The sequence below is a fragment of the Ochotona princeps genome, chromosome 7 (assembly GCF_030435755.1).
Source record: "Ochotona princeps isolate mOchPri1 chromosome 7, mOchPri1.hap1, whole genome shotgun sequence".
In the NCBI taxonomy this organism is placed as follows: Eukaryota; Metazoa; Chordata; class Mammalia; order Lagomorpha; family Ochotonidae; genus Ochotona; species Ochotona princeps.
Window position 1 is genome coordinate 49,697,598 of NC_080838.1, and position 26,814 is coordinate 49,724,411.

Here is a 26,814-nt window from a genome sequence, read left to right on the forward strand (position 1 = left end):
TTGTCCAGTGTTAACTTTTTGAGAACTGTATTTGAACTCCTGGAGAAAACTAATCTAATAAAATCTGAGATCTTTGATGACTGGATCCCTTAAAGTTGTTCTCTCTCACAATTACCCACACTGATTCTTCAACAGCTTATTGATTTAAAATACAGGTTTCCCTACCTCAGCGGAAGTTCCTTGAGAAATTCCAGGGTGAGTTTCTTCTTTACTAAGTTGTGAGTCCCCATTTCTGTTAGCCTCTCCAGTTTTAAAGACCATAGTTTGTCTGATAATCACTTGTGTGATGGATCTAAGATTATTCAGCTTTTCACTTGTTAAAAGAGTGTGGCAATTTCTAAGTTCCTTTTCCTCTCTCTTTTTTAAAGGAATTGTTATTTTATAGGCACATTTACAGAGAGAATGACACATACACACACATGAAAGGAAAATATCTTATCCACTAGTTTCTTCTTCAAATGACCTCAAGAACTCAGTGCATGTAATAGCTAGAAGCCAGAAGCTACCTCTGGTTCTTCCACATGGATTACAGACACCCAAGCACTTGGGACAACTTTTACTGCCTTCCCAGGCACATTAGCAAGGAGCTGAGTTGGAAGTGCAACAAACACTTAAACCAGTGTCCATATGGAATGCTGGGGATTATTGGCAGCTGCTTAACCCACAAAGCCAACCTCTAAGCTCCTTTGCAAGAGTACTTAATATTTACATACATATTGTCAAGTCAATTAGTCATCATGGACTTTATTTTAAATATATGTTTATAAAAAGACTAAATTATAGGATCAAAAAAGGAAAGAAGACCAAGCTACCATTTAGACTGCACTTTACAAAAAGTTGATTTTGAATTTCATATGATATTGAAGGAAAAACATTATTCAGATAAACCAATAAAAGCTTAGAAAATTATTTTCTTCAAATTATTGTGGTACTGCATTTACAGTATTGAAACTTAACTAATATGAAACTCTTCTTGAGATATTAGTTTTATTTTTCTTCAAATGTAAGAAGCTCTCTTATTTATTTATTTATTTTTATGGAAACTATATATAACAAACAGATATCATTGCAGTTTTCCTGGGAGTGCTGATCTGAAGGTGCCCCTCTCAGTGTTCCAACCAGATCGTCTGGGGCCCTTTTCAGAATCCATTGTTCCAGCAGCATCATTTTATTAATTTTCTGTTGATGAAATGCATCATAGGAAACAATCACTTGCATGACTTGAGTTATTCTGAGATAAAATTAGAAACACTGAAATCGTAAGAATGGCATGCATTGTCTAATAATATGGCTATGACTGTATTATTGTCCAACTGTGGTCAGCAGTTGTATTATATATATGATGCAGTAGTATCTAATTCCAAGAATATGCACTTCATATCTTCAATCTGTTGTATTAAGAAGTGCATGATCAGTAACATTGAAAAATACTATATTTTATAAAAATATTTTGTATATTTACTATATTATATAAATAAATGTTAATAGGATACCAAATTCTCCTTTCAAAAATAATAAATCCCATTGCACATTATAAGTCATAGAACACATTTAATGAAAAACTTTGACAAAGTACCACAAATCAGAAAAGCAAATGTACCTCAGAGATCAATGAATCAGCTGTTTTAAATTACTCAGCTGTCATTAAGAGGATTCATGTATTTCCCTGATATCATTGCTTCTTTACTTTGTTATTAAATTCTTTTTAATTCTGTCTTCCAGGGGAGGACTGGTATCCAAAATTCACAAAATCAGTGTATTAAATCTGCTTTTGCTTCATTTTATTTTATATTTATTTAAGGCAGGGAGAACACATAGAGACAGCAAAATACACACATAAAAACATCTTCTTTCTGCTTGTTCACTTCTCCAAATGCCTATAGCACCAGGGCCTGGGATAGGTGAAGGCCAGGAGTCAGTAACTCCGTGTTGGCTTCCATGTGTGTGACACTTGAGTGCTCGATCCTTCAGCTGTTACCAGAAGCAGGAAACTGGAACCATAGTGGTTCTGGGACTTGAACACAAGCACTTCCATATGGAATGGGCATGTCACAAGCAGACTCTGCCTCCAATTATTTATAACATAAAAATCGGTGTTTTCTATGAATACCATCAATGATCATAGATTAGTATGTGGAATAGTTCCAATAGAATAATATAATAGGATATTTTTTACATACATTAATTTCTATTACTTTATATACCCATAGCTCCAAGAAATGGCAGGCCCTCAAAGCAGAACTTCTTAATTGTCCATTCTTTTTTCATGGGGCACTCACATTCACTCAGATGCTTCTCTGCCCTGACTTTTACATAAAGTAGGCCAGGAATGTTATAGCATTTTTTTTTTTTATCTTTGTGTTCCCACTTGCCCTTCTGATTTCTTGATAAATCCACCTCTGGTTTTACTTAGCTTCTGTCTCCTTGTAAATTTTCTTCACATTTCTGTTTTGGCTTTTTTAGTTAATTATTTCAATTTTTCTTTCTTTTGTTTCTGTTTTGTTGTTGTCGTTTCCCTTATAGTTATGAGTAAGAAGCAGTTTTACCAGTCTTGAGAATCCTATGTCCAATTGCTACTGTCTTCTTGTCTTAGCTCCTCTTAAGTATCTCATATTCAAAGTGTCCAAAAGGGAATGTACTATCTTTACCCCATCTATTTTCTCTCTTGGTGAATTCTAGCAGCATTCTCCCATCCTTTACATCACTGCCATATTTAAACGGACGACTGTAATGTTTCTGGCAAGCCTGTCCTTAGTATTTTCTTCCAAGTGTTTTTTTTAAAGTGGACTCAGTCCTTTAATATAATAGCCAGCATTGAGAAATTTTACACATATATTTGTGTTTTTATAGAACAGTGAGCACTCTACAAAATCCATAAATGGCTGGATTTTTAATAGTACTATCTGAATATCATGATGACTTATGTTTGCTTGAATTTACAAAACATTTTTCTAAATATGTGGAAGTATTTCCAATATTTATTTTTCTGATCCGTGTTTCCTAGAAAAGCAGCGGTTAATCCAGTTGCTTGGCTACCATGCTGCTATGTGTTGAAGGTACTTATCTTTAGTTGCATATGATTTTGTTTGGGGTCTGCTGTTTTTGCTTTTATGTAGAAAAAGAAGCTAGATGATAAATGGAATAAAAAGAAGCTCTTGGTCACTAGTTATCTGTGCAAAACCTGAAAAAAGCACTTTTCTCAAATATTTCCTTTATTCCACAGATTCACTGCATAGGAGAAATTGCTATATGGCTCCTTGACACAAAGAATAACTAACTGTGCTTAAGGGAAGAGAAATAGGATTCATTTCAGCTAGGAGGGAGTTGGTTTGTTGCTCTAAAGTATGTGTAGAGGAGTTGAAAATTTTTAATAGTTCAATGATCTTGTTTATCATGACCACATTCAGAGAAACTGAGCAATTTATTGCCACTGTTAAGTATCTTTTCTTTTTTTTTTAAAGATTTATTCATTTTATTACAGCCAGATATACACAGAGGAGGAGAGACAGAGAGGAAGATCTTCCATCCGATGATTCACTCCCCAAGTGAGCCACAATGGGCCAGTGCGCCCTGATCCGAAGCCGGGAACCTGGAACCTCTTCCAGGTCTCCCACGCGGGTGCAGGGTCCCAATGCATTGGGCCGTCCTCGACTGCTTTCCCAGGCCACAAGCAGGGAGCTGGATGGGAAGTGGAGCTGGCGGGATTAGAACTGCGCCCATATGGGATCCCAGGGCTTTCAAGGCGAGGACTTTAGCCGCTAGGCCACACCGCTGGGCCCAAGTATTTTTTCTTTTAAAAAGGTCAAAGGAACCATATTTAGAGTTTGAATGTGTAAGTTAAGGAATTTGAGGGAGAAAAATGAGAAAAATGAAATGAGAGAAATTAGTGTTTCTAGGGCGCTCATGTTTTAGATTATATCAATTACAGCAAACTCCCTGTGATCCTGAGGCATAATAAGGGAGGGCTGACATGGGCTTCTGCCACCATGTGAGGGGCCGAGATGGCACCCTGGTCTGTTGGTCTCAACCTGGCCCAGTCTACCTGTTGTGGAAATTTGGGGGGAAGAGTCAGAGGGTGGGAGTTTCCTCTCCTGTGTCCATCCTTCCCTCTTTCTTCCTTTTGCTATCAAATAGATGAAAATAAATAGTTTTCATGTCCAGATATCCATTGAAGTAACTGGAAGTTCCTCCTGCCTCCAGTGGATGTTCAGTCATAAAAGAAAAGAAAGGGCATATTTGACATGAGTATGATTTATTTACCCCCAATTAATTTCCATTATCACTTTCAAATCCTAATAAAATTTTATGCGTGAGTTTGTCACAGTCACATTTTTTAAATGAATCATTCAACTGGGAAAAGCCTGTTTGAAAGAAATGTTTTGTTTCCTAACTAATGTGCTAGAGTCCTACAAGATTATATGCTTTTTCTTTCCTTCTGAATTTCATTTTTAAACAGAAATTGATGACAGCTGCTGAAGTATGATTTCATGTAGAATTCGTCTTTAAGAGGGCATGTAATAAAGTCATGTAAACATACTAAGGTTTATTGTATTTTAGAGATAATAAGATGTTTATTTTCTATTGTATTCCATATACATGTTTCCTGTAACAGAGACTCCATTCTTTTTACACTTTGAAAAAAAAAATGTAGAAGCCATTTCAAGACTTATAGAGTTCCTGGCAATGTTCCTTGCCCACAATCTAATTACTTTGCATTAGTGTATCCTAAGTTTGCATTTATTTCCTGACCCAGTCAACAAAACAGTCTAAACTTTTTAACCTGGTTGCCTACTTTCTCATTTTACTCTCCAGATCCATTTTTAGTATAAAAAGTTAACAGACTAGATTGCTTCTAATGGACTCTAAAAATCATTTTTACTATTAGTATGCCTTGTGGTTCATATAGCATGAATACTGTATGAATGTATAATAAATTCTGGACGTCATTATACATGTAATTTATTTTAAAGTTGAAAACTCCTTTTGGTGAATCATCTGGTTATTCTGTTTTACTTCTGCCCTTAGTGTTGAATTATGCTCTGAGACTTTTATGAGTAAAGGAAGAAGATTATTTGATTATGGGTATTCATAATTAAGAAGTTATCTACTTTTGTCCAATTTTAAATATTAAAACCATCAACGTAAAGCCATGTGCTTATGTTTTAAATTTTAGAAATAAAAAAAATTAGTTAGCATAAGCCCCAAAATGGTCATTTTGTGAGATTGGAAGATGAGCGGTGAATGTGGCTATCCTCTCCATAGGTGTTAATGTCAAAGGATTGCCTCTTGAAGGGCTTCCCCAGAAGAAGGGATTGCATCCTGGTTTGCCAATTGTCATGACCTTTTTCAGATACCAGAGATAACTTAGTCATTTCCTGTTCCTGAGCTATACTATTTCTTTTGAATGTTGTGAACTTTCTAAAAATGTCACTGAAATGTTAACTATTTTTTTCTTCACACATTTATGGGTTTTGACTGTTCTAGCACACATACTAAAAAGTCTATTGCAAATGTATTTAACAAGTCCTATAGCTAATTTCCAGCCATTGGTAATCCTGTTTACCCTTGAAGGCATCAGATAATCTGTGACTTAAGTCTTCTGAAAGTACATCAAGGGAGATCACTGGTTTCCTGTTTTGTATTTATTCAGCACCTTAATTATTTGCAGTAGCTCATTTTTTTTTTGTCTAGCATTTTTGCTGTGTTTATATACTTTTAAAAAACTTTATTAAACCCTGGAAATGTGTTCATAGTATAAGCATAAGTACAAGAGAAAAATCCACCCAGTGAGGAATATACTAGAAATACCTGTCAGAAAGTTTTAAAAATGGCATAAAAAAAGGAACAAACATCCTTAAAGTTCACAAAAATAAATAGAAAAATGTTACTAGAAATATTGCTGATGGCTCCAGGCTCCATGTCCTCCTCTCGGTGCTGCTCATTCCCATTGAGGAAAAGGAAACAGAGTCACTAGCCTTGTGCACAGCTCAGTTATCACCAAGCAGTGATTGCTTCCACATCCACACAGAATCATCATTTCCTCAACCACTTCAGTCAGAGTTAAGAGAAACATAAATTATTCTTCCTCTCAAATAAGTCATGAGAAGTTTATGTTCAAGAATTACCATATGTTGGATTGATGAAGCAAGGAAGATACCAAATAAATGCTGCATGTGGTTCCATTTCTGTAAACTTCTAAGTCAAGAAAAACTCACATGATAATGGTGTGAGAAGTCACATTACTTGTGACTCTTGTGAACTCCAGAGTAAATATAGGGGGTGGCTTCTCATGGAAGCACATTGGGTCTTGAGAATTCCTAGTCATATTGAATTTTGCTTTTTAAAAGATGTATTTATTTTTATTGGAAAGGCATATTTACAGAGAGGAGAGACAGAAAGATCTTTCGTCTGCTGATTCACTCCCCAAGTGACTGCAACGACTAGAGTTGAGCAGATCCAAAGCCAGGAACCAGGAGCCAAGAGCTTCTTCTGGGTCTTCATGTGGCTACAGGGTCCCAAGGCTCTGGGTCATCCTCTACTGCTTTCCTAGACCACAAGCAAGGAACTGGATGGAAAGTGGGGCCACCAGGACACAACAGCACCCATATGGGATCCTGGTGCTTGCAAGGTGAAGACTTTAGCTACTAGGTTACTGCACTGGGCCCTAGTCATATTTAAGTTTTTGATCTAGGGGGTATTTACAGATCAGTGTTTATTTTTTCAAAATCCATTTCATTATACTAATGTGAGCACATTTTATATGTGCCCCATACATTCAGTGCATGTTTATTGAAATAAATAATGAGTAGTTTAAGAGGATCCAACACAGATAACAGAATTTCCAAAAACAAAACATAAAGAAAATACACTAAGAAAGATGAAAAAATGTTAACAGAGAATTTTCCAAAAATGAATCAAAGCTCATAGACATCAAAAATTAAAGAAAAAAACCTTTTTTTTATCTCTATGTCATGTTTTATTCTAGGCACTGTGGGATAAAATAGGAAAAAAGGAAAATTCTAGCAAAGCTAGATACAAATTAAAAGCAAAGTATATTCAGTGGTGCATTTTTCTACTCAATGGTGCTATAATTTGTTGTTGTTGTTGTTTTAACTTCATACCTGTTGTTTACCTAACTTCACGGCTTCTCATTCAAGGGAACGTATAGTGATGGAATAATAGGGATTATCGCATCCAGATGTGAAGATACATTGCAATATGTATTCCAACTTTCAAATCAAAGATGGACTCCCAGTGAACCTGTTGGACATATGTAGACAATGGGATGTTGCACTGTCTGAGATTGTCTGTATCAGCAATGTCGGTGCACACCTAAATAAAAGACTGATGGAATTATAAATTTTTATGAAGGAATATACTGTTGTAGCAATATGGGGAAAATCAGTCAGGGGATGAGAATTTGTGGGGAATCCCCAAATCTATGGAATTTTATCATAAAATTTGAAATTCAAAATAAAAGCAAAGTATAAAATAAAATGCATACAACAGACAGAACAAGGCAGAGAGTGAGGCTATCAAGTGTTGAGTTTGGATAGCGATGTTTGAGTTTCCAATGGGGCTTTGAGAGAAAACCTTGCTAAGGAATGGAAGGTGTAATATATAAAGTGTCAAGTTGGTGGTGGAAATTGATGAAAGAGGAGAAAGTAAGACTTTTATCTATGGGCATCTTTGCTAGTTCTCTATAGCTAAATCATAACTCAGTTACTTTGATTTGAAGTAATGTAAGGAGTTTTTGAAAAGTTTATTGAGAAACATTTAGTATGAAGAAAGGAATGCACAGATTTTAAAAGCTTTTGGCCTTAATATAAATTTATGTTTTAATTCTGTTGTCCCACAAGTCTATGAAGTATCTTCATACATCAAATGAGATATAATGCCTATAGAGAACTTTCATAAAAGAAGCATAAAGATCTTGTGTTTTCTAACTATTTGAAAGCCTAAGAAAGGAATATATTATATAGTAAGACATATGCGGTTATATAATACTGCCAGCAAACCGTGAGACAAAATAGGAAATCAAATGTCCCTCCAGTATTTTTAAGATGATCGACGAAATTCATGCAAATAGATTTAATGATTAAAATGAACCAATACACCCATCAATGTAGAGTGTAGGTGACAACTAATTTGGAAGTCCTCTAGTATCAAGGTTGACATCAAGACGTGCATCCTTTGAAATGAATACTAGCAAACTGACCAGAAGATCTCTGTTGCTAGAGGAAAATAAATGTAGCCAGAGAAGCTAAAGGGTAGATCAGCATTTGAAATCCTAGAAAAGTGATTTAATGTTTTGAAATTTCATTTTTAACATTTGTTTCCAAAATATTCATGGGTATTCCACTAATTAATGTAGTATATACTTTGTGCTCTGCCTGTCTCCAGGGTTTGTGTTTCTCACATTCTTATTCTCACATATGGATGCAAACATTTTTATATGTTATTCTTTACTGTGGAACATAGAAATATGGAATTATACCCTATGTAGCTGTTTGAATCCACCAGACATAATCTGACTTATGAAGAATTTTAGCATGTTTCTCCTAACAGTGAAGATATTCTTTTTATAAAAAATAGTTTTTTATTTCTATTGGAAAGGCAGTTTTCCAGAGAGAAGAGGAGACAGAAACATCTTCCCTCCATTGATTCACTCTCCAAATAGCCACAAAGGCCAAAATTGAGCCGATCCAAAATCAGTATCCTGGAGTTTCTTCCAGGTCTCCAACAAGGGTTCAGGTCCCAAAGATTTGGACCATCCTTTGCTGCTTTTCCAGGCCACACGCAGGGAATTGGATGGAGCGTGGAGCAGTCAGGACACAAACTGGTGCCCAGTGCTTGCAAGGGGAGGGTTTTAGCCCATTGAACCATCATGCTGGCCCGATACTCTGTTTTGTAACCAAAAATACCACTAATCAGTCTGTGAAAACTTAACAGTGCTACAATACTTTTAACTCTAAAACAGTCCTCATTCTAATATTTCTAAATGCTATAATAATATTCTATCTCCTGGATCACCTATTATATTTTGTCTCATGTTATTTTCATCTCTTGGCATCTAGAACAGGTTCTGTCTTTTCTTGTTTTTCAAAGACGTTGAACTTTTTGAAGTTGTTGGCAAGCTTGGTGTCAAGATTCATTCATTCACCCTCCTAGTTTGTGTGTCTGTCAGTACACTTGTCAGCAGGTCATTATCATCTCATCCTTCTCTGACAGCAAACACTGTAGCACATCTTCTTTTTTTCCATTTCTGCTGTTCTTTGGAAACACATTCACCATCACTAAGGAAATATATCTGGGGCTGCCATCCTACTAAATGGGTGTATAAAGTCACCTGTTGTGACTAAAATGTTTTAAGTATTATGCTTTATTGCACATAATCAATACATAATGTTAGACTTCTAGTAAAAACCATAAACAACATGAAATCAGAATATAGTTACTTTAGTTTTTTTCATTATGAATTTGAGAGAGACAACATATAGCCTTTAACATTGTATTGCTGCTGTCTCTTGTAATTCATATTTTATATTAAGAGTTTCCAAAAATCCAAAACAGAATAAGGTGGTCTCTGTGGACACCAGGCTATTCTTTGCTGCAGACATGCACCTTCAGAACTCTTCTATTCTGAGAGCAATAGTTTGAATAAGGTTGCAGTGCAGACTAAATAAACTCAGGACCTCCCTCATATTCCTTCCTGTCTTAAGGTGGAAAATTCTTTGAATACGAAATCACTATCTTTATCTCTGGAAATGAGCATGCCTCTCATTTCACCTACTTGCATATTACTTTTCCCACTTGCATATTATTTAAAAGCAAACAAGCTGTTAATTAGAAGATGTTTTGTGTAGTTAACAACTTCTGATTATATACTGCCATCGTATCAGTTCATTTATTTTCCTTTCAACAATGTAATTTTTGTGATTTTTGTCATTACCATCCTTTCACCATGGTTAAGTCATTAAATTTAATTTTTCTGAAGCTTCCTGTTAACACCACCCCACTGCACAAATATCCTGTAATTTAAGATTTCATGTTTTGTTAGGATGCTTGCTTTTCGATTTTTTTTCACATTAAGCTCCCCCATGATATATTTGCCTAGCCGTCTCCCACATTTTACTTGCAATAACAGTGATTTTAACCTTTTATTTTGTTTTTCAACATGTTAAAAGACAAGATCAGACACATTACAATTTTGAAGAGTTTAATTGAGCAGTTATTCGTGAATTACATAGCATCAGCCAAGAAAGTCAATGTTCTACCCAGAGGATGCAGTGGGAAAATTTTTGTTAGGTTTGGTTTTTATAAAAACAGAACAAAGAAAGTATTTGTTTCAAAATTGAGAGTCCCTAATAAAAGATGATTTGGTGGTTGCTCATTAATTAAACTTTAATCTTGCTTTATTATTTGCACTGAAATAAATTTGATTACCTGGCGCCCCAGGAAGCAGAATGGTCTCAGCCTGCCGGTCGTCCCTTTAAACCTTTAAACAATATCTCAGCTGTGTCTATGTTTGTACTTTCAGAGACAGTAATAAGTATTCTTGAAAGATAAACCTAGTCTTATTTTTAATTTGATTTATATTAAAGAATATGAGATACAATTACATGGTGAATGAATGTTACATAACAGAAATGAATCCTATTTGGCAAACTTGATAACATATAACATTTGAGTGTGGTTAACATTGTTTTTACCCAATACTACATCTGCTGGCTCTTGAACTCATGCACAGTGCTGAACTCCAGAGCCTTCAGGCAATTTTAGTAAGCAAATGAAACTTTAATTCAATTATGGTGATTAGGAGATGGGCCTAGGACACAATGTTTAGGTCATTGGCAGTATGTTCTTGGAAAGTGGTTCTTGTGAAATAGTTGGTCATAGAGCCTGAGAGGGACTTACCCTCTCTGCTTCTTGGCTTACCATGTAATCATTCCCCTTCACACTTCAGCACTGCCATCCATCACTTCACCACATGCTAAACCCATGGGCCTGCCTGGCATAGTCTTGAGCCTCCGAAACTATGAGCTGAATGAACCTTTACCTTTCATTCAGATAACATCTCTCAGGTATCCCATATATCAATGAATAGCTAATGAAACAAACTGTATTTAAATCAGTGTAGTTCATTGAATTATTTTTTTTAAGATTTGGAAAGTCAGATATACAGAGAGGAGGAGAGACAGAGGAAAATCTTCAGTCCAATGGTTCACTCCCCAAGTGGCCGCAACAGCTGGAGCTGAGCCAATCCGAAGCCAGGAGCCAACAGCCTCTTCTAGGTTTCCCACATGAGTGCAGGATCCCAAAGCTTTGGGTCGTTGTGGACTGCTTTCCCAGGCCACAGGCAGGGAGCTGAATGAGAAGCAAGGCTGCTGGGACACGAACCAGCGCCCAATTTGGGATCCCAGCACATTCAAGGCCAGGACTTTAGCCACTACGCTATTGTGCCAGGCCCCATTGAATTATTTTTTAACAGGGAAAGCTTCTATTTTTATTTTTTCAAAAAGATACTCATTCTTTAAGATGAATTTAAAACTCACTCCACATTATTTCAATAGAGTTCTTTTAGGGAAGTTTTGGGCTCACAGGAAAATTCAATGGCATGTATACGGTTCCAACCATACCATGTGTCCCCAGGCTCAGCCTCTTTCACTCTGCACATCACCCATATGAATGGTTCATTTGTTACAGCTGATGAACCTGTAATGAAATGTCATCATAGTCACCTAAATTCCACATATTACATTATAGCTCATTTTCACTGCTGTTCATATATATGTCTTGAAAAATGGAGAACAACATATATCCACAATTATAGCATGAATTCATTGCAGTGTTCCAAAAATCTCCTACATCCCACTTGCTCCCTGCATTCTCCGAGACACTGTCCTTTTCACTCGCTCTAATTTTGCCTTTTCAGAGTGTCTTCTATTGGACCCATATGGTATATAACCTTTCACATTGGCTTCTTCTACTCAGTGATGTTCATTTAAATGTCTTTCGTGCCTTTCATGACATGCTAGTTCATTTTTATGGCTGAACACTATTTCTTTACCTAGATGTACAACAGATAATTTATTAATTCTCCTAGTGTGGGAATCTTAACTTGTTCGAGCTCGGATGATTATGATCATTGGTATTACAAAGATTCGTGTGCAGATTTTTTTTTGGTAAATAAAAGTCTTCAGTTCAATTGTGTGAAAACGAACGTATGATTGCACAATTCTATGTTAAGAGCCTAGTTAATTTTATTGAACAACTGCAAAACTTGCTCCCAAAATGGTTGTAGCATTTTGTATTCCAATCAACCATGACTAAAAGTCTCCATTCTCCTGCCCTGACCAACATAATATGTCAGTGTTTTAGGTTTTGACCATTCCAGTAGATATATAGAGGAATCTCATAATTTTAAGTAGCAATTGTCTAATGATGTGTGGTGTGGAATAAGGTTTTCATGTTTATTTGTCATTGTATGCCTTCTTTGAATATTCATCTTCATGTCATTTAAAAATTTTTAATGATTTTTAATTTTTTGATTGTTAATTTTTATGGATTCTTTACATGATTTGAATGAGTGCTTTATATTTGGGATAAATATTTTATTAGGTATGCATTTTTTAAAAAATGTTCTTTGAATTTACAGCTTATCTTTTCATTTTCTTGATAGTGTTTTTCAGAATAATTTTTTTATTTTAATGACGCATAGCTTATCAATTATTTTTGTCACAGATTGTGTCTTTATTGCTGAATATAAAAGCCCAAAGCCATCTAGATGTTTGTCCATGTTGTCTTTTGTAACTTTTATTGTACTTTTTTCCATGGTATTATTGCTTTTGCTTTTTTTGTAAAAAATAAGTTGACTAGATTTGTGTGACTGTATTCTTGTATTCTTTATTCTGTTTTATTGGCACAACTTGGTTGTCCTTTCCCAGTACCTCGCTGGCTTGATTGGTTTAACTTTAGAGTAAATCATAAAGCATGATAGTGCACTTATTTTTAATAGTGCATAGTAACCATGTTTGGGATCAAATACGTGAACTTTATAAAATATGGCAAGTTTATTTCTTCTGTATTTAAAATCATTTCTAAAGCATTGTCAATGGTTTTTTTTCTGGAAATTTTGACAGAATTTTTCGACTTTTTATTATATAAAATATAACTAAAAGTAAATGTCACCTCTGATATTGCTTTGTGCAGAATAATGTTCCATTTTTAAAATCACTGAAATGTATGTGGGTTTATAGCATCTAGATGTAATATATATTCATTTCCTTTTTTCCAAATACAAGCTGGTTATTCCATATCCTGTGACCTTTGATTACATCCACCTCCTGCTAATTGGAATGCCAATTTTATCAGAAGCTAAATGCTTGTATTTATTTTAAGCCTACCAAACTTTTCCATTAAATGTGCCACCTGCTGTTAGGCTTCAGCTGCATTGTCTTAAATATCACAGATGTAATAATTTACAAAATTTATAAAACAGTATTACTGTTTCAGTTCCCTGAATCTTTCTACTGTGGGTGTTCAGTGTCGGACCCTTACAGATCCAAGAGCCTTTGGAAAAAGGGTAGAGAGAGATCTGGTCCAATAGGAAGCCACAGGAAGGAAGTTTATTTGCTTTCTCATAATTTACATAAAGCCAGATACATCTACTCTTGTTTTAATTCCCCTGTACTCAAATACAGCTATGCTTCTATCTTGGCTTGGTTCAGCTCTTGTGTCAGAAAGGTCTACTGCTTTTTTTTTTTTTTTTTTTTTTTAAGTTTGTGTTAGGGACTATACCTGAATTGAAAATTGGAGACACAATACATTGAGTGCCACATTTCACCTACTGTGTGTTATCTGGCTTTCTCATTTCTTGAAAATTATAAACTTTTAACTTCCTGAACTCATTATTTATTTTCCTTGAAGTTGATTGAGGTTGGGAGAAAGGAGGCATGAGTTAGCTTTTCAAGTAACTGTTAGGTGCCCTGCCATTTCTGCTGTAACTAACACTGATCCTTTGAAATCTCAGCAGATCAGAGTTTTATACTTGTTTGAAACATTTCATAGGATTTCTCCCAGTTATTTGTATTTGTATTTCCTTGCCGATTTTCATGAAATTTTAGTAGGAAGAATGCTGGTTCATTATTTCTTCTGAACTGTAGTTGATATAGACTGATCACCACTCTTTTGAAACAATTTCAAATTTCTTAAGTCATAAAAATAAAATTATAAAAAAATTTCTAGAACTCTTAATGGAGTAATTTTTATTCTTTTACTTATAGGATTATGTCCTTTGCAAAGGGGGATAATTTAACTTCTTCCTTTCCTGTTTATATCTCTTTGAACTACTTTTCTTGTCTAATGGTTCTGGCTGAAATTGCCAGAAAAATATTAAAATGAATGAAGTAAGTGAACATCCTTGTGTATTTCCAGATTTTAGTGGAAATGCTTCCAGATGAGGCTGCTTTCCGCAGTCCTCTTGGAAGATCCAAAGGTAAGGTGACAGAGGCCCCATGGATAACCACCAAAGAAAGGAGACTACCAGGAGTCAACCAACAGATCCATTTATTGAATCTAGTGATGAATGAAACTTATGTATGGGTGATGAATAGAAAGCCCAGAGCAATAGTAACAGTAACTTGATGGGTTCCTCCAGCTCTCATAGCCACCAGTCATCTTAAAGTTCAGCTTTAGATATAATCCTTCCTGAGGAAAGTGATCTGCAAGCCTGACCTGACATAAAATATCAGGTTCTTAACTGGTTCCTTCATCTCCCCACTGCAAGGTGGGGGCCTTCCAAGCAGAGGAAAACAGGATATGTAGTCCAGTCCTGGGCTGCCCATCAGCCATCAATCAGGTCAAAGAGAAGTCTCAGTTTGCCAAGCCTCTTGCTGGTGTCCTGGAGGTGCAGCGTGCTCCACCCTCATGACCTCTGGCATGGCTGGATCCATGGACTACTACCCACTTTCAGATTTTCCCTAATCAGTATGATTCTGGCTGTGAATTTGTCACATGATTCTTTGTATTGTGGTGTGTTTAAGGTTTTGATCATGAAAGGGTGTTGTATTTTATCACATGCTTTCTCCACATCTGTTGAGATAGTCATATCACTTTTATACTCTTCACATGACATAATAAATTTATTGTTTTGTGCAGGTTGAATAATCCCTGAATATCAGACACAGATCCCACTAATCTGGATAACTGATCTTTCTGATGTGTTGTTGAATTCAATTAGTTAATATTTTGTGGAGGATTTGTGCCTCTGTGCCATTCATGGACGATGGTCTATAGTTCTATTTCTTTGTTTTATCTATTTCTAATCTTAGAATTAAGGTAATGCTGCCTCATAGTTGGAGTTTGGGAGCATTATATCCATTCCAATTGTTTTGAACAGTCTGAAAAAATATTTGGAGTAATTCTTGAAACTATTGTTAGAATAAAGCAGTCAAGTTCCCTTATCCTGGGCTTTTCCTCGTTGGGAGAGTCTTCATTACCAGCTCTGTCTCTGTCTTTGTGACTGATGCATTTAGATATTTTGTCTTTATGGCTCTGTTATGATAGATTGCATATGTTCAGAAATTCACTCATTTCTTCCCAATTTTCAATTTGTTGGCAAATAGCTGTTTGCAGTAACCTCTGATAATTCTTTTTATTTCTGTAGAATTCATTGTAACATCTCCTTTTTCTTCTCTGATTTTATTAATTTGGTCTTTCTTATTTATTTTTGGTTAGTAGGGCAAATAGAGTTTCAAATTTATGTTTTTATTTTTTTCCAAAAATCAGTTCTCTCCTTTTCTGATTTTTTTCATCATTTGTTTGTTTCATTTTTGCTTATTCCATTCTTTTTATCATTTTTTCCTCCTACTAGTTTGGGCAACTTTTCTGCAAAATGCAAAATAAATAGATACATATGTGAACAAATATGCAAATATATTTTCTTAGTTGAACTGTAAAATGGAGACTGGCATACTAGGAATTGAAGGTATGTTGCAGTAGGTGTCTCTCAAATAAAAGGAGGACTTGCTAGTGAAACAATTAAACATATCTTATCAATATGATACTAAATGTTCTAACTTTATTTATGCCTATTCTGATTGATAAGATAAGAATGGTAATCTTGTAAATGCTACAAAAGGACTATATTATTGTAATAATATGGGAGAAAATGGTAAGGGAACATGGAAAGGGAGAAAGGGGAAGGAATGGTGGAATTCCTAATACCTATAAAATACATCATAGAAAATAATAAAAATAGCTTTTTTTAAAAGATACATGCTATGCAATATCTTCTAATTTGACATTTTTGTATTTTACATTAGTAAATAGCTGTTTTTAAAAAGTTTATTGGCCAAATTATATATGGTTCTCATTCTATTATATTTTTCCTGAAATGGTTCATTTGATAAAATAAACATGAGTGTTCTTTACTCTGTATCTTTGAATCTTCCTTATCTTATCTTCCTTTAGGCTGCCTTAAATTTCCTGCAGTTGTTTAGACATATTTCTGTTTTATAAGAACTAAATTGACATTTATGCATCAAGGAATATGAATTGCCTTAATATTTTTAAAATTGGCCCAGGGTTTTGCTTGCTTGGATGGACAATTTAGCAGAGACAGTTGATGCAAAGGAACAGGTTTATTTAAGGGCTAGCAATCCTGGGGTGGGGATAAGGAAGATATCGTTATTCTCAAAAGTCATCTTTTCACTTTGAAAGTTAGCAGAATTTTAAAGGGGAATGGGCAGTTGGATAAATCACGAAAGAAATTGGGGCAAGTTGATTTTCAGGCAGGCTTCCACAGATGATTCTGGTAATTATCTCTTTAGGTGCGGGTTTCTTTTCTGTGAAGCTTGGCTGTTTCTAGAAGCTGCTCTTGCAGTTGTTCCTTCTAGCTAGCCCTGAAATTCTTACATAAGAATTCTTCATTGATTGAACCAATGTTCGGATTAGTTACAAACTGGCAGTTCCATTTTGTAACTGGAATATAAGAAAGAAAAAGAAATGTATTTCATTTATAATTGTAGATGTTTGGCTAGTCACAAGGTAAGAATTTAAAAAGGAAAAAGAAAATGCTTTTATTATGTTTACTCTTTAATTCTGCTATCTGTCTAATCATGGAAATAATATTCTTTCAAATTTTATAATATGTGTATACTGGTCTAATCTACCACATTAGACTTTCTCAGTGCTTCTGCAGTCCACTTTTCAGAGGGATGATTCCATCCACTCTGCTTATTACTTCATGTATAATAATAAAAATTTATTTTAAAGTAATTTGATATGAATACCTATGATTTGGGCAATGCTATACAAGGTAATAGCAGATATTTAATAATCTTGAGAGGCCAGACTAGATATATTAACACACATTACTCCATTTAATCCTCACAATGCTATAACATGGATATTTGGATTGTGATCATCATTTTCAGAATGCAAGCCACAAAACAAAAGAACATAAGTGAATTGCTGAAGAACACACAGAGAACGAGTAGGGTGTGATTCATTGCTTTTAACATTTCGTTTACAATGGCTCCCAGAACAGTAATCCTTCATGGCTTTACCCCAGTTGACATGAGAAAACCTACCTAAGGAAGGTGGCTGTTAACTGCATTTGAGTGGACCTAAATGGTGAGGACACATCTGTTTGGATATTTTGATCCCTTTTGGGAATATCTATACTTGGTATCTTGCTCTAACTCCTGATTCTAGCTTCCTGCTGGAATCATATCCTGGTAAGCAAAAAGTGATGGCTGCAGAAATTGAATTGCAGCCCCCAGTATAAGATACCTAGACTAAGTTCTCAGTTTCTGCCTCTGTCCAGTCCTGGACATTTTGATACTGAACCAGTAATTGGGAACTGTCTTTGTCTGACTCTTAAACAGGTAAATACATTTCTTTTTAAATGATGAATATCTTTAAAAAGAGAAACAAAAAAGAAACACAAGGAAACCAAGGTGGATATGAGCTTCTAAAGTTGGTAGACATTGAAAATGAGATCTATTAATTATAGTTTTTCAAAAAGCTGAGTTTAAATCTAACTCTCAGCATGTCAAATGCAAACAGGAAATAAAAAGGCAAAAAAAATCTAGGAATATAATATTATTTTTTTTTTGAATACAGTATTCTTATACTTAGAAACATATTTACAACTTTTTGTTTCATCTCAGCGGAATGTACTCGACTGCTTCACATGTCCCTGGTGTGTTTTTCTTGGGGAGGGGAGTATGACAAAAAGGAGAAATCTTGTTATGTATTATTATTGCTGGTACATTTACAAAGAAACCTCTCAAATGAATGCTGGTTAATGAATATTTAATATTTTTTCAGCTATCTTTGAGACCAAATTGTCATTCTTAAAAACAATTAAACTTATTTTTTTGTTTTTAAGTTTTTTTCCATTGTGTTCACAACTGTTTTCCTTGTATGCTGAATAGCAAAGATGAATGGACTTTATTATTTTAGTACGTGTTCATCGTGAAAAGATAGTTTTAGCTAGATAACTTTTTATTTAAATTTATATATATGTGTTAACATAAATACCCCAAATGTATATGATATTAATGAATGAGTGTAAGTTACGTTAATAATTTTATTGTTTATTTATGTAAAATAGGTTTTCAAAGCCTTTGGATATTGTAATACTCTATTCTTTCACTTTAATTTCCACAGCTCAGTCCATTTTTAAGACATTCTGTTCTGAAGAAAACTTTTAATGTCACTCTACTATGTCCTTCTAATATGAAGAAGGAACATATTCTGACTACAGAAGCAGAACACAAAAAGAAAAGTCGTCGGAGGTTAAAATAGAATCTTCAAAATGGTGAGTAATCCTGCTTTCACGGAGTTATAGGTTTGCTGTTTACAATTCCTTGGACCAATACTTTTCTCTTTCTTTTTAAAAAAAAAGAAAGAAAAAAAAGAAAGAAAAGAAATGAAAAGAAAGAAACATAAAAGGCGCTGGAAAATGTGATTAAAAATTAAATTTCTTTTGCAAAAAAAAGGATTTTCAAATCTACACATATTTTTATTATTATGTGCATTTTCTTGAATTTTTTGTAGATCCATTACATAGAGGGATTTGAGGATTAGTTTGCATTAAAATAAAATTATTTTTTAAGTCCACTTTCCACAGATAGTTGAAGGACCCTCATATTTGCACCCCCATTTATGGCCCAAAGCAGGTAATTAACTGATTATAGCAGAGGATATCCTACACGCATCTATAAATAAATACTGATCTGGATAAGAACAGCAGTTAAATTATCCTTCCATTGTTTAATATCTGATTTTCAGTTGCTTTTTATACTAACGCAAAAATTGCCTCAGTAACATGCCACTGATCACCATTGAACATTCTATCATTTTTACACAAGAGAAAAATTAAGTATGGATCATGAACAGGTATTTTCATAGAAAGAGTTACTGGGTATTGATTATACTGTAAACAGTCTGTAATTATGACAGTGGTTCACATTTTGGAAGATTGGATTGGACAAAAGCAATTTGTGTTACTGTATTTCAGATACTGTTTCTTTTTCATTTTGGTTTCCTTATCATTAAATGACATTGAATTTTAGAAACTTAATTATTAATTATATTCATTATTTAGTGTAAAATTCTATTGGATTGATTACTAGAGAGCAAAGTGTTAAACAGAAAGTTATTAAAGTGATAAAATATAAAGCTGGATATCAGATATATAATATAGCTACTTATTGAAGTAGATCACATTGATAATCTTCTAAAAGTATGTTTATTTGAAAATCAGAGCATCAGTGAGAGAATGAGAGATGTAGAGAGATCTTCCACCTGGTGATTCACTTCCCAAATGTCTACAGTAGCTGGAGATGAACCATATTGAAGCTAGGAACTAGGGTCCCCATCTCGGTATTCAGTATGGGTTGCAGGGGTAAGAGTTGTGTTTGGGCCATCATCTGCTGCCTTTCCAAGTACATATTCAGGAAGCAAGGTAGCAAGAAATCTGGCCCTCCAATGTAGGATGCTGAGGTTACAAGTGTCAGCTTAACTTTCTATACCATTGCCAGCCTCCTAATTTCTATTCTGTGGATGCCATGAGAATTTATTCTTGCTGTGGTCTAGTACTACTGCTCTCCATAGGGTAGCCATTAGCTACATGTGCTTATCAAACATTTGAAATGTGGATGTTCATAATTCATAGTGCTCCAAGTCTTAAATGCATATCAGGATTTTAAGAGTTTGTTTAACAAAATGTGTAGAATATGCCAGAACTTTTAAGAAATATACAATATTGAAATAATCTATCAGGTATACTTGCTTAAATAAAATATATTATTAGCTTTATCTGTTTTTCAATTTTCAAATGGTCATTAGAAAATGGTGGATGATCTTTTTGATTCAAATTATGTTTCTATTGCACAGTGCTGCTCTAGAATATGTATATTTTTGTAATAGTGAATTCACTAGTAAATTAAATAGAAAAGCCAATGTCTATAATAGTGATTTAATTTCACATGCATCTCACATGTACTTTTGCTTGTATTATATATTATGTTACGATGACAAAACAGCCCATTATTTTTATTTATAATCTTTATGGGTCATTAAGATATAGTACATCTTTTATAATGTAAAGGTATGAAGATTTTTTATTTCATTTAAAATCAGTGTTTCATCCTGCAATAATTTTCAATTTCATACTTTTTAACTCCATAAAAGATTATTGCTAGTATTACTTATGCTGTATTTATTCTGATTCATTCACATATGTATCTGTCCCTTTGTATTCATTCCTCCTCTCATTTTTGTGTTTCTCTGATGCTGTTGATGAGTTCCATCAGTTTTTGTTAAACATCTCTAGTTTACTTTTATGGAAAGTTGGCAATATATGAGGATATTTCAGCATGGTTCCTCAGAGAGAGGTGATGATTACTCCCTTGCTATTTTCCTAAGACTGAAACTTAGAGGAATGGGCATACTGTTTTCACATCCCAATGGGAACCCACCAATTGCCTATCGTTTTGTTTACCTCCAAATGTAGAAATGTCCACCTTTACAAATACTGCTTTTATAACTATCTTCTTTTATTCTGAAAATATAATTATATATACTATATATTTTGCTATATTCCCTGTCTCATATTTTTATATGATAGATTTTTTTTCTTTAGGCTTCAGTTTCTTTATTTTCTAATAATTTCAGTTGTAGTTCACTAGGGCTCTCTTCAACTATCTAATCGGTAGAAAATACATCTATTACCTAATATTTAATTGTATAATTTCCATGACATTATCATTTATAAATTCTGATTGTATGATCCAATTCTGAATCTTAGCAATTTTCTTGAGTGGTTTACTCTTCATTATTTTAGATAAATCAAGTGCTGGTTCATATTCAGAGCTTCAAATCTTGTTTGCTTATTTACTTACTTCTGCATTGGTTACATCTCATGACATTCCTAATCAATTTGATCAAATTATTGAAATTCCATATAAAAGTTTTTGAAGATCTTTTGATTTGTTGTCACATAGTATTTTGCTTTCAAAAACCTCAAATACATAGCAACTCAGTTTTCTGATGTGGAATTGAGTTTGCTTATAACTGGATTTAGGCTTTTCTAAGAGTTGATACTGATTTCCATCACCCATTGCTCTGGTCATTACCTTTCTGTGATCCTAACAGAAAGTTGGTGAAATTCATGACAGTTTTTTTCTCTAGATTTTGTTCTTCTCATCTGGGAAACTTCTAATACTCTGTGCAGTTGTCCAAATATTTAGATGACATACAAAGGATATTTATCTGATTTTTTTATTTGAAAAGTGAAGAGACAGAGGAAACAGAAAGAGAAAGAAGCTCTGTCCATTGGTTCACTCACAAATGCGTATAGCACCCAGTGCTTGGGCAGGCCAACATCAGGAGCCTAGAACTCAATTCAGGTCTCCCATTCAGGTGACAGAATCTCAAGTATTTTAACTGCCATCTGCCTCCCAGTGTGCACATAAAAGGGAAGCTGGAATTCAGTGCTGATCCAGGACTCCAACCCTGACACAGTGGTAGGAAGCCCAGTGGCCCATGTGGTGGCTCAGCTGCTACTGCAAACCCTGCATTGCAGTACTCAGGGCCTAACTGCCACTTTTAACTCAAGTAGTCTCTTGGCTGCATACCAGTTAAGATTTAGCAAATGTCTTGCTGACAAAAATGACAAAATATCAATGTTCATTCAATGTTTCCCTGTCCTTCCCTTTGCAATTTAGTCTCTGCAAAGCTGCTTTTCTGAATATGAATTACAGTTTTACCTCTGTAGACTCAAAGATTGCCATTCCTATCAAATCTGTAGCTGTTTTCTTAGCCTTCCAGCCTTCTGTTTCTTGGAAATGGGGAGACTACTCTAGGGTTGTGTGTGGCTCAGCATGAGTGTCGTTGCCTGCCACTTCTCTCACCAAGGCCCTAGCCTTTCTAGACCCAGCTGTCTGAACGTTCACTTCATTTACTTACAAGGACTTAGAAATCTATTATCTAATGGTTTCCAGCATGAAACTAACTACTATCTTTCCTGGAATGTTTTCTTTACCACAGTTTCTGACTGTTTCCGTTTTGTTTTTTCAACCAGTTTCAAAAATGCTGTATTCTCAGCAAATATTTGCAACTAAACAGAAATTCTTTCCTAGACATGGTATATCCAGGCATGAAGCTATATACGCACTAGCCTATTAAACACGCTTATTAATTTTAATGAAAAATGTTTATTAGCCCTAATTGAACATTTATTTAAGAACTTTTATTTTTAAATTACAAAATAACATTTTATTGTTGTGTGTCTAATTATTTAACTCTTTTCACTTAATGTCACATGAAAAAAAAAATCTCTCTTGAGAGCTTTAGTGATACCAAGCCTGTGAAAACAGCCTTCAAAAGGAAAAGCCCTCTGTTTAACTTGACCATTGGGCCAGGCCAGACTCATTCCATCTTTTCTTTTTCTATACATTTCTACCAATACCTGTGGAGACTCTGAAGAAATGACTGTTTGCATTTAAAATTATTCTGTATTGAAGTGAATATAGTGTCATTTGGAGACTTTAATTAAGTTTCAAGAAAAGCAGTTTTATTACACTGTTAGAAGTTACCACTTATCTGGACTACTTAACATCAACTCTAGATAAATTGGAGGAAATAACATGTCCTAGTGGTTGCTACTAGCCACACTCATGCTTGTCTGAACAAGAACTGGCTAGATAAAGAAAGAGTGTTGCTGTTTGAAATATAGAATGAGTGGCTATCTGATGTAAGAAAACATGTCAAACAACTACACTGATGTCATCAAAACCTATTATCTGAATTTTACAAGTTTATTTAAATGAAGTCATGTTTTCTTTAAATTTTCCCAGCCATAATGAAAGTCAGCATAAACCATATTTGCATGAGTGGTCATAGAAATTTGAAATATAATGAACAATTTATATGCTTCCAATGAGAAAAATCTCTTAGAGTCTCCTATGTGCTAAACATATAGTTTATAGTTAATTTTTATCATAAAACATCATTCCTAAAATATTCATCAATAAAGAAATCACTAAAATTAGGTTGAGGTTTTTAACAGTTCATTGGGCTGCTATTACTTCCTCAATAACGTATCATTTTATTCAGTTCACTGTTATCAAGCTAGAACATCTAAACTGCAATGGCACTTGTATATAAATAAAGCTTTTTGGCAGTTTGTGTAAAATGGAATTAAAGCAGAAATAAAAACATAAACTTTGTCAACATAAATTCAAACACAAGGCACTTTGGGGAACCAAGATACAATCTTTTAGTTGCTAGGCCGCAGTGCCAGGCCCGGCCAAGATATAATCTTATAAGGTCTGGGGTCTGGGGATTTGAAACTTGACAAATGAGTTTTTTACAATATTAACTGAAGGAAGAGGGGTACAATAAGAAGTCAAAAGGAAAGCAATGAGGAATATGAGTAGTATCATTGAAGCTTGGAACATTGCCCACTTGGCAAAAAGAAATAATCACATTCTGTCCATGTTTTGAATGGATCACTGCTTTCTCTTGATAGCCATGACTTTGTGCTTTATGATCAACACCAAAATGTAAAAGTTATATTTCATATTTTTTTTTTTACAAACTTTTGTAGAAACGCTTTAGGGTCTTTATTTCCACTGCTTCAGATTTCCATTACAATCTCTGCTGTAGTTCGCAGCTGTTCTGGGCACAACCGTTTTAGCACCTAGTGAGTGGAAAGTTTGTTCCACAAAGATTTCAGTGAGAATTGTGTAATTACAGATGGCTGCGGTATTGCCAATTGTTTCTGATATGAGTTATTGGTTCACTTCAATTATTATGTCAACCAGATTGTTTATTCCTCAAAAATTTATGTAAATGGTCTGCTGCCTCTGGCTTCATCTCCAACATATCTTTTTTCTTTATTAATTGAAAGTCATTTAACAGTAGATGTCTGATATATTGTCACTTGTTTTAAAAGACTATTTTCATGGGCCCAGCGCACTAGCCTAGTAGCTAACGTCCTCCACTTCCACACGCTGGGATCCCATATGAGAGTCCATATGGGCACCGATTTGTGCCCCGGTGGCCCTGCTTCCCATCCAGTTCCCTGCTTGTGGTCTGGGAAAGCAGTCGAGGGTGGGCTAAAACCTTGAGTCTCTGCAAGCATGTGGGCCACCCAGAAGAAACTCCTGGCTCATGGATTTGGATTGGGTTAGCTCCAGCCATTGTGGCCATTTAGGGAGTGAATCATTGGATAGCTCTTCCTCTCTGTGTCTTTTCTCCTTTCTGTATCTGCCTTTCCAATAAAAATAAATCTTTTAAAAATTATTTTATGTAAGATGAATATATTTTATATACCTCACAATACAGACTTAGGCACAAGTGATACCACCCCTTAAATCTTCCCTCTTGCCCACATTCACCACCCACTCTGCTTTCATGTTTCTTTTCCTTTTTTCTTTTTTGTTTTTCTAATTTTTGGATATCCTTACAATCAAAGGCTTAACTCTCCATTAGGTAAAGAATTCAACAAATACTAACTAGGAGGAAACCCACTCTTCTTCAAGAGTACGGACAAAGGCTTAAAACAATAATTAAATCTCAAAATCTCAATGTCACTCGTTAGACTACATTTATTTGTACCCTGTGTGTAAATTACCACAATTAAAGGAAAACATGTTATTTGTCTGCTGGGGACTGGATTATAACTCTAAGAATAATGGTTTTCATTTGCACTCATTGTGTTGCGAAAGACAGATTTTCATTCTTTGTTTAATGGATGAGTCGTCTAGAGTGTATATTTATCATATATATTTTAATCCAGTCATCCATTGGTGGACATACGTATGGATTCCGTTTCTTTGCTGTTGTGAATTGAGCTGCTATAAGATGGGAGCACAATAACTCTCTTGTATACTGATTTCATTTCCTTAGGGTCAATTTCTCGGCATGGGATGGATCATATGTTAGATATATTATCAAATTTCTAAAGAATCTCATACTGCCCTCCATGATAATTGCATCAATTTATAGTCTCACCCATGGTGGATTAGCATACCTGCCCAGCCAATACTCGACCGAAACTATTGGAATGTATAAGAAAGCTAGGTGAATTTGCACAATAAAAAAATCAACACAGAAAAATCAGTACCCTTTGCATACACAAAGGTATGGCTGAGAAAGAAAGTATCTTTTTATATTGGAAAATGAATTACCCATTTTTAAACTGGTGACGACTATGGAACATAGATTGTCACAATAACTTTCTGAAGCATAACTGATTCTACTATTCTGCCACCCAGGCCTGGCTGTACATTCTGTGTTTGTTCTTTCTTTAAATTTTAACAGAATGCATGCTGTTCAGATAGGAGTTCTTTTTTTTTTTTTTTTTTTTTGATAGGAGTTCTTTTAAAACAGGTGTCATATCTTCCTTAGTTTCTCAAACTAGATTCTACTCACACATGTTATAGCATATTAGTATTAGTTTATTGTGATAAAAAAGAAGTCCTTCCCTTACATTGCTTTTTTGTAATAATCATAGTCCATGAAAATTTGGAAAACTCCTCACACAGTCTGACTTGCCAGTCTCCAGTAGTCTCTAGTTCAACCCAAATACCAGGGTTTAGTAATCTAAAATTCTTAGTGATGTTAAGTAATTAAGTTATTTGAAAAATAGGATATTTATGAACATTTGATACAATTCTTTGAAGTAATATAAGTAGAGAAACAATCTGAAAGGATATTTTGAAATGTGAAAGTGTGAGGTGCCATTTACTGAAAAAGCTTTTCTTTCCCCACAGATGTATTCCAAATGTAATATCTGTTAACATAAAGGTAAAATGACAGTTCTTTCAAAAAGAAATACTTCCATTTTGATGAAGTCTTCCAGCAGGTACTCAAGGGAACATAATTACTCTGCTAAGCTCTAGAGATAGGAAAATGCACTTAACAACACTTTTTACATTCCCTTCTGCAGCGTTTTCTTATTGCAGTTGTAGTATATGTTTTGTTACATTTCTTTCCTAATATACTACTCATGTTTCCACAATAAAGTAGAATACTGCATAAAATCATCTAATGAAAAGTTTTTATTTCTTACTTTAGAGTCATATTCTCTAACCAGAGAATGCAGTTACTTTCCAAATAGTAGCATGCTGAAACATAACAAGTGGTGTTATTTTGTGTTTCCTACGTAACTTATTTCCTTACTCTCCATTTCCCTAAAGTATGAAATGTGAAGAATAAAAATAAAAAAGGAATATTCAATGTTTTTACTTTGTGTTATTTTTTTCATTATACTAATGTAAAGGGAACAAATTT

At 34.5% G+C, this 26,814-nt stretch overlaps 1 protein-coding gene across 1 annotated transcript in view; it reads left to right on the forward strand.

Annotated features, from left to right (window-relative positions):
- Positions 1-26,443, forward strand: part of STPG2 (sperm tail PG-rich repeat containing 2) — a 414,552-nt gene extending 388,109 nt beyond the window's left edge. Inside the window, exons 13-14 of the mRNA XM_058667032.1 lie at positions 18,679-18,829; positions 26,295-26,443. Coding sequence (XP_058523015.1) covers positions 18,679-18,816 — 138 coding nt within the window. The 3' untranslated portion in view covers positions 18,817-18,829; positions 26,295-26,443. The remainder of the gene's footprint in view (positions 1-18,678; positions 18,830-26,294) is intronic.
- Positions 26,444-26,814: the final 371 nt, after the last annotated feature.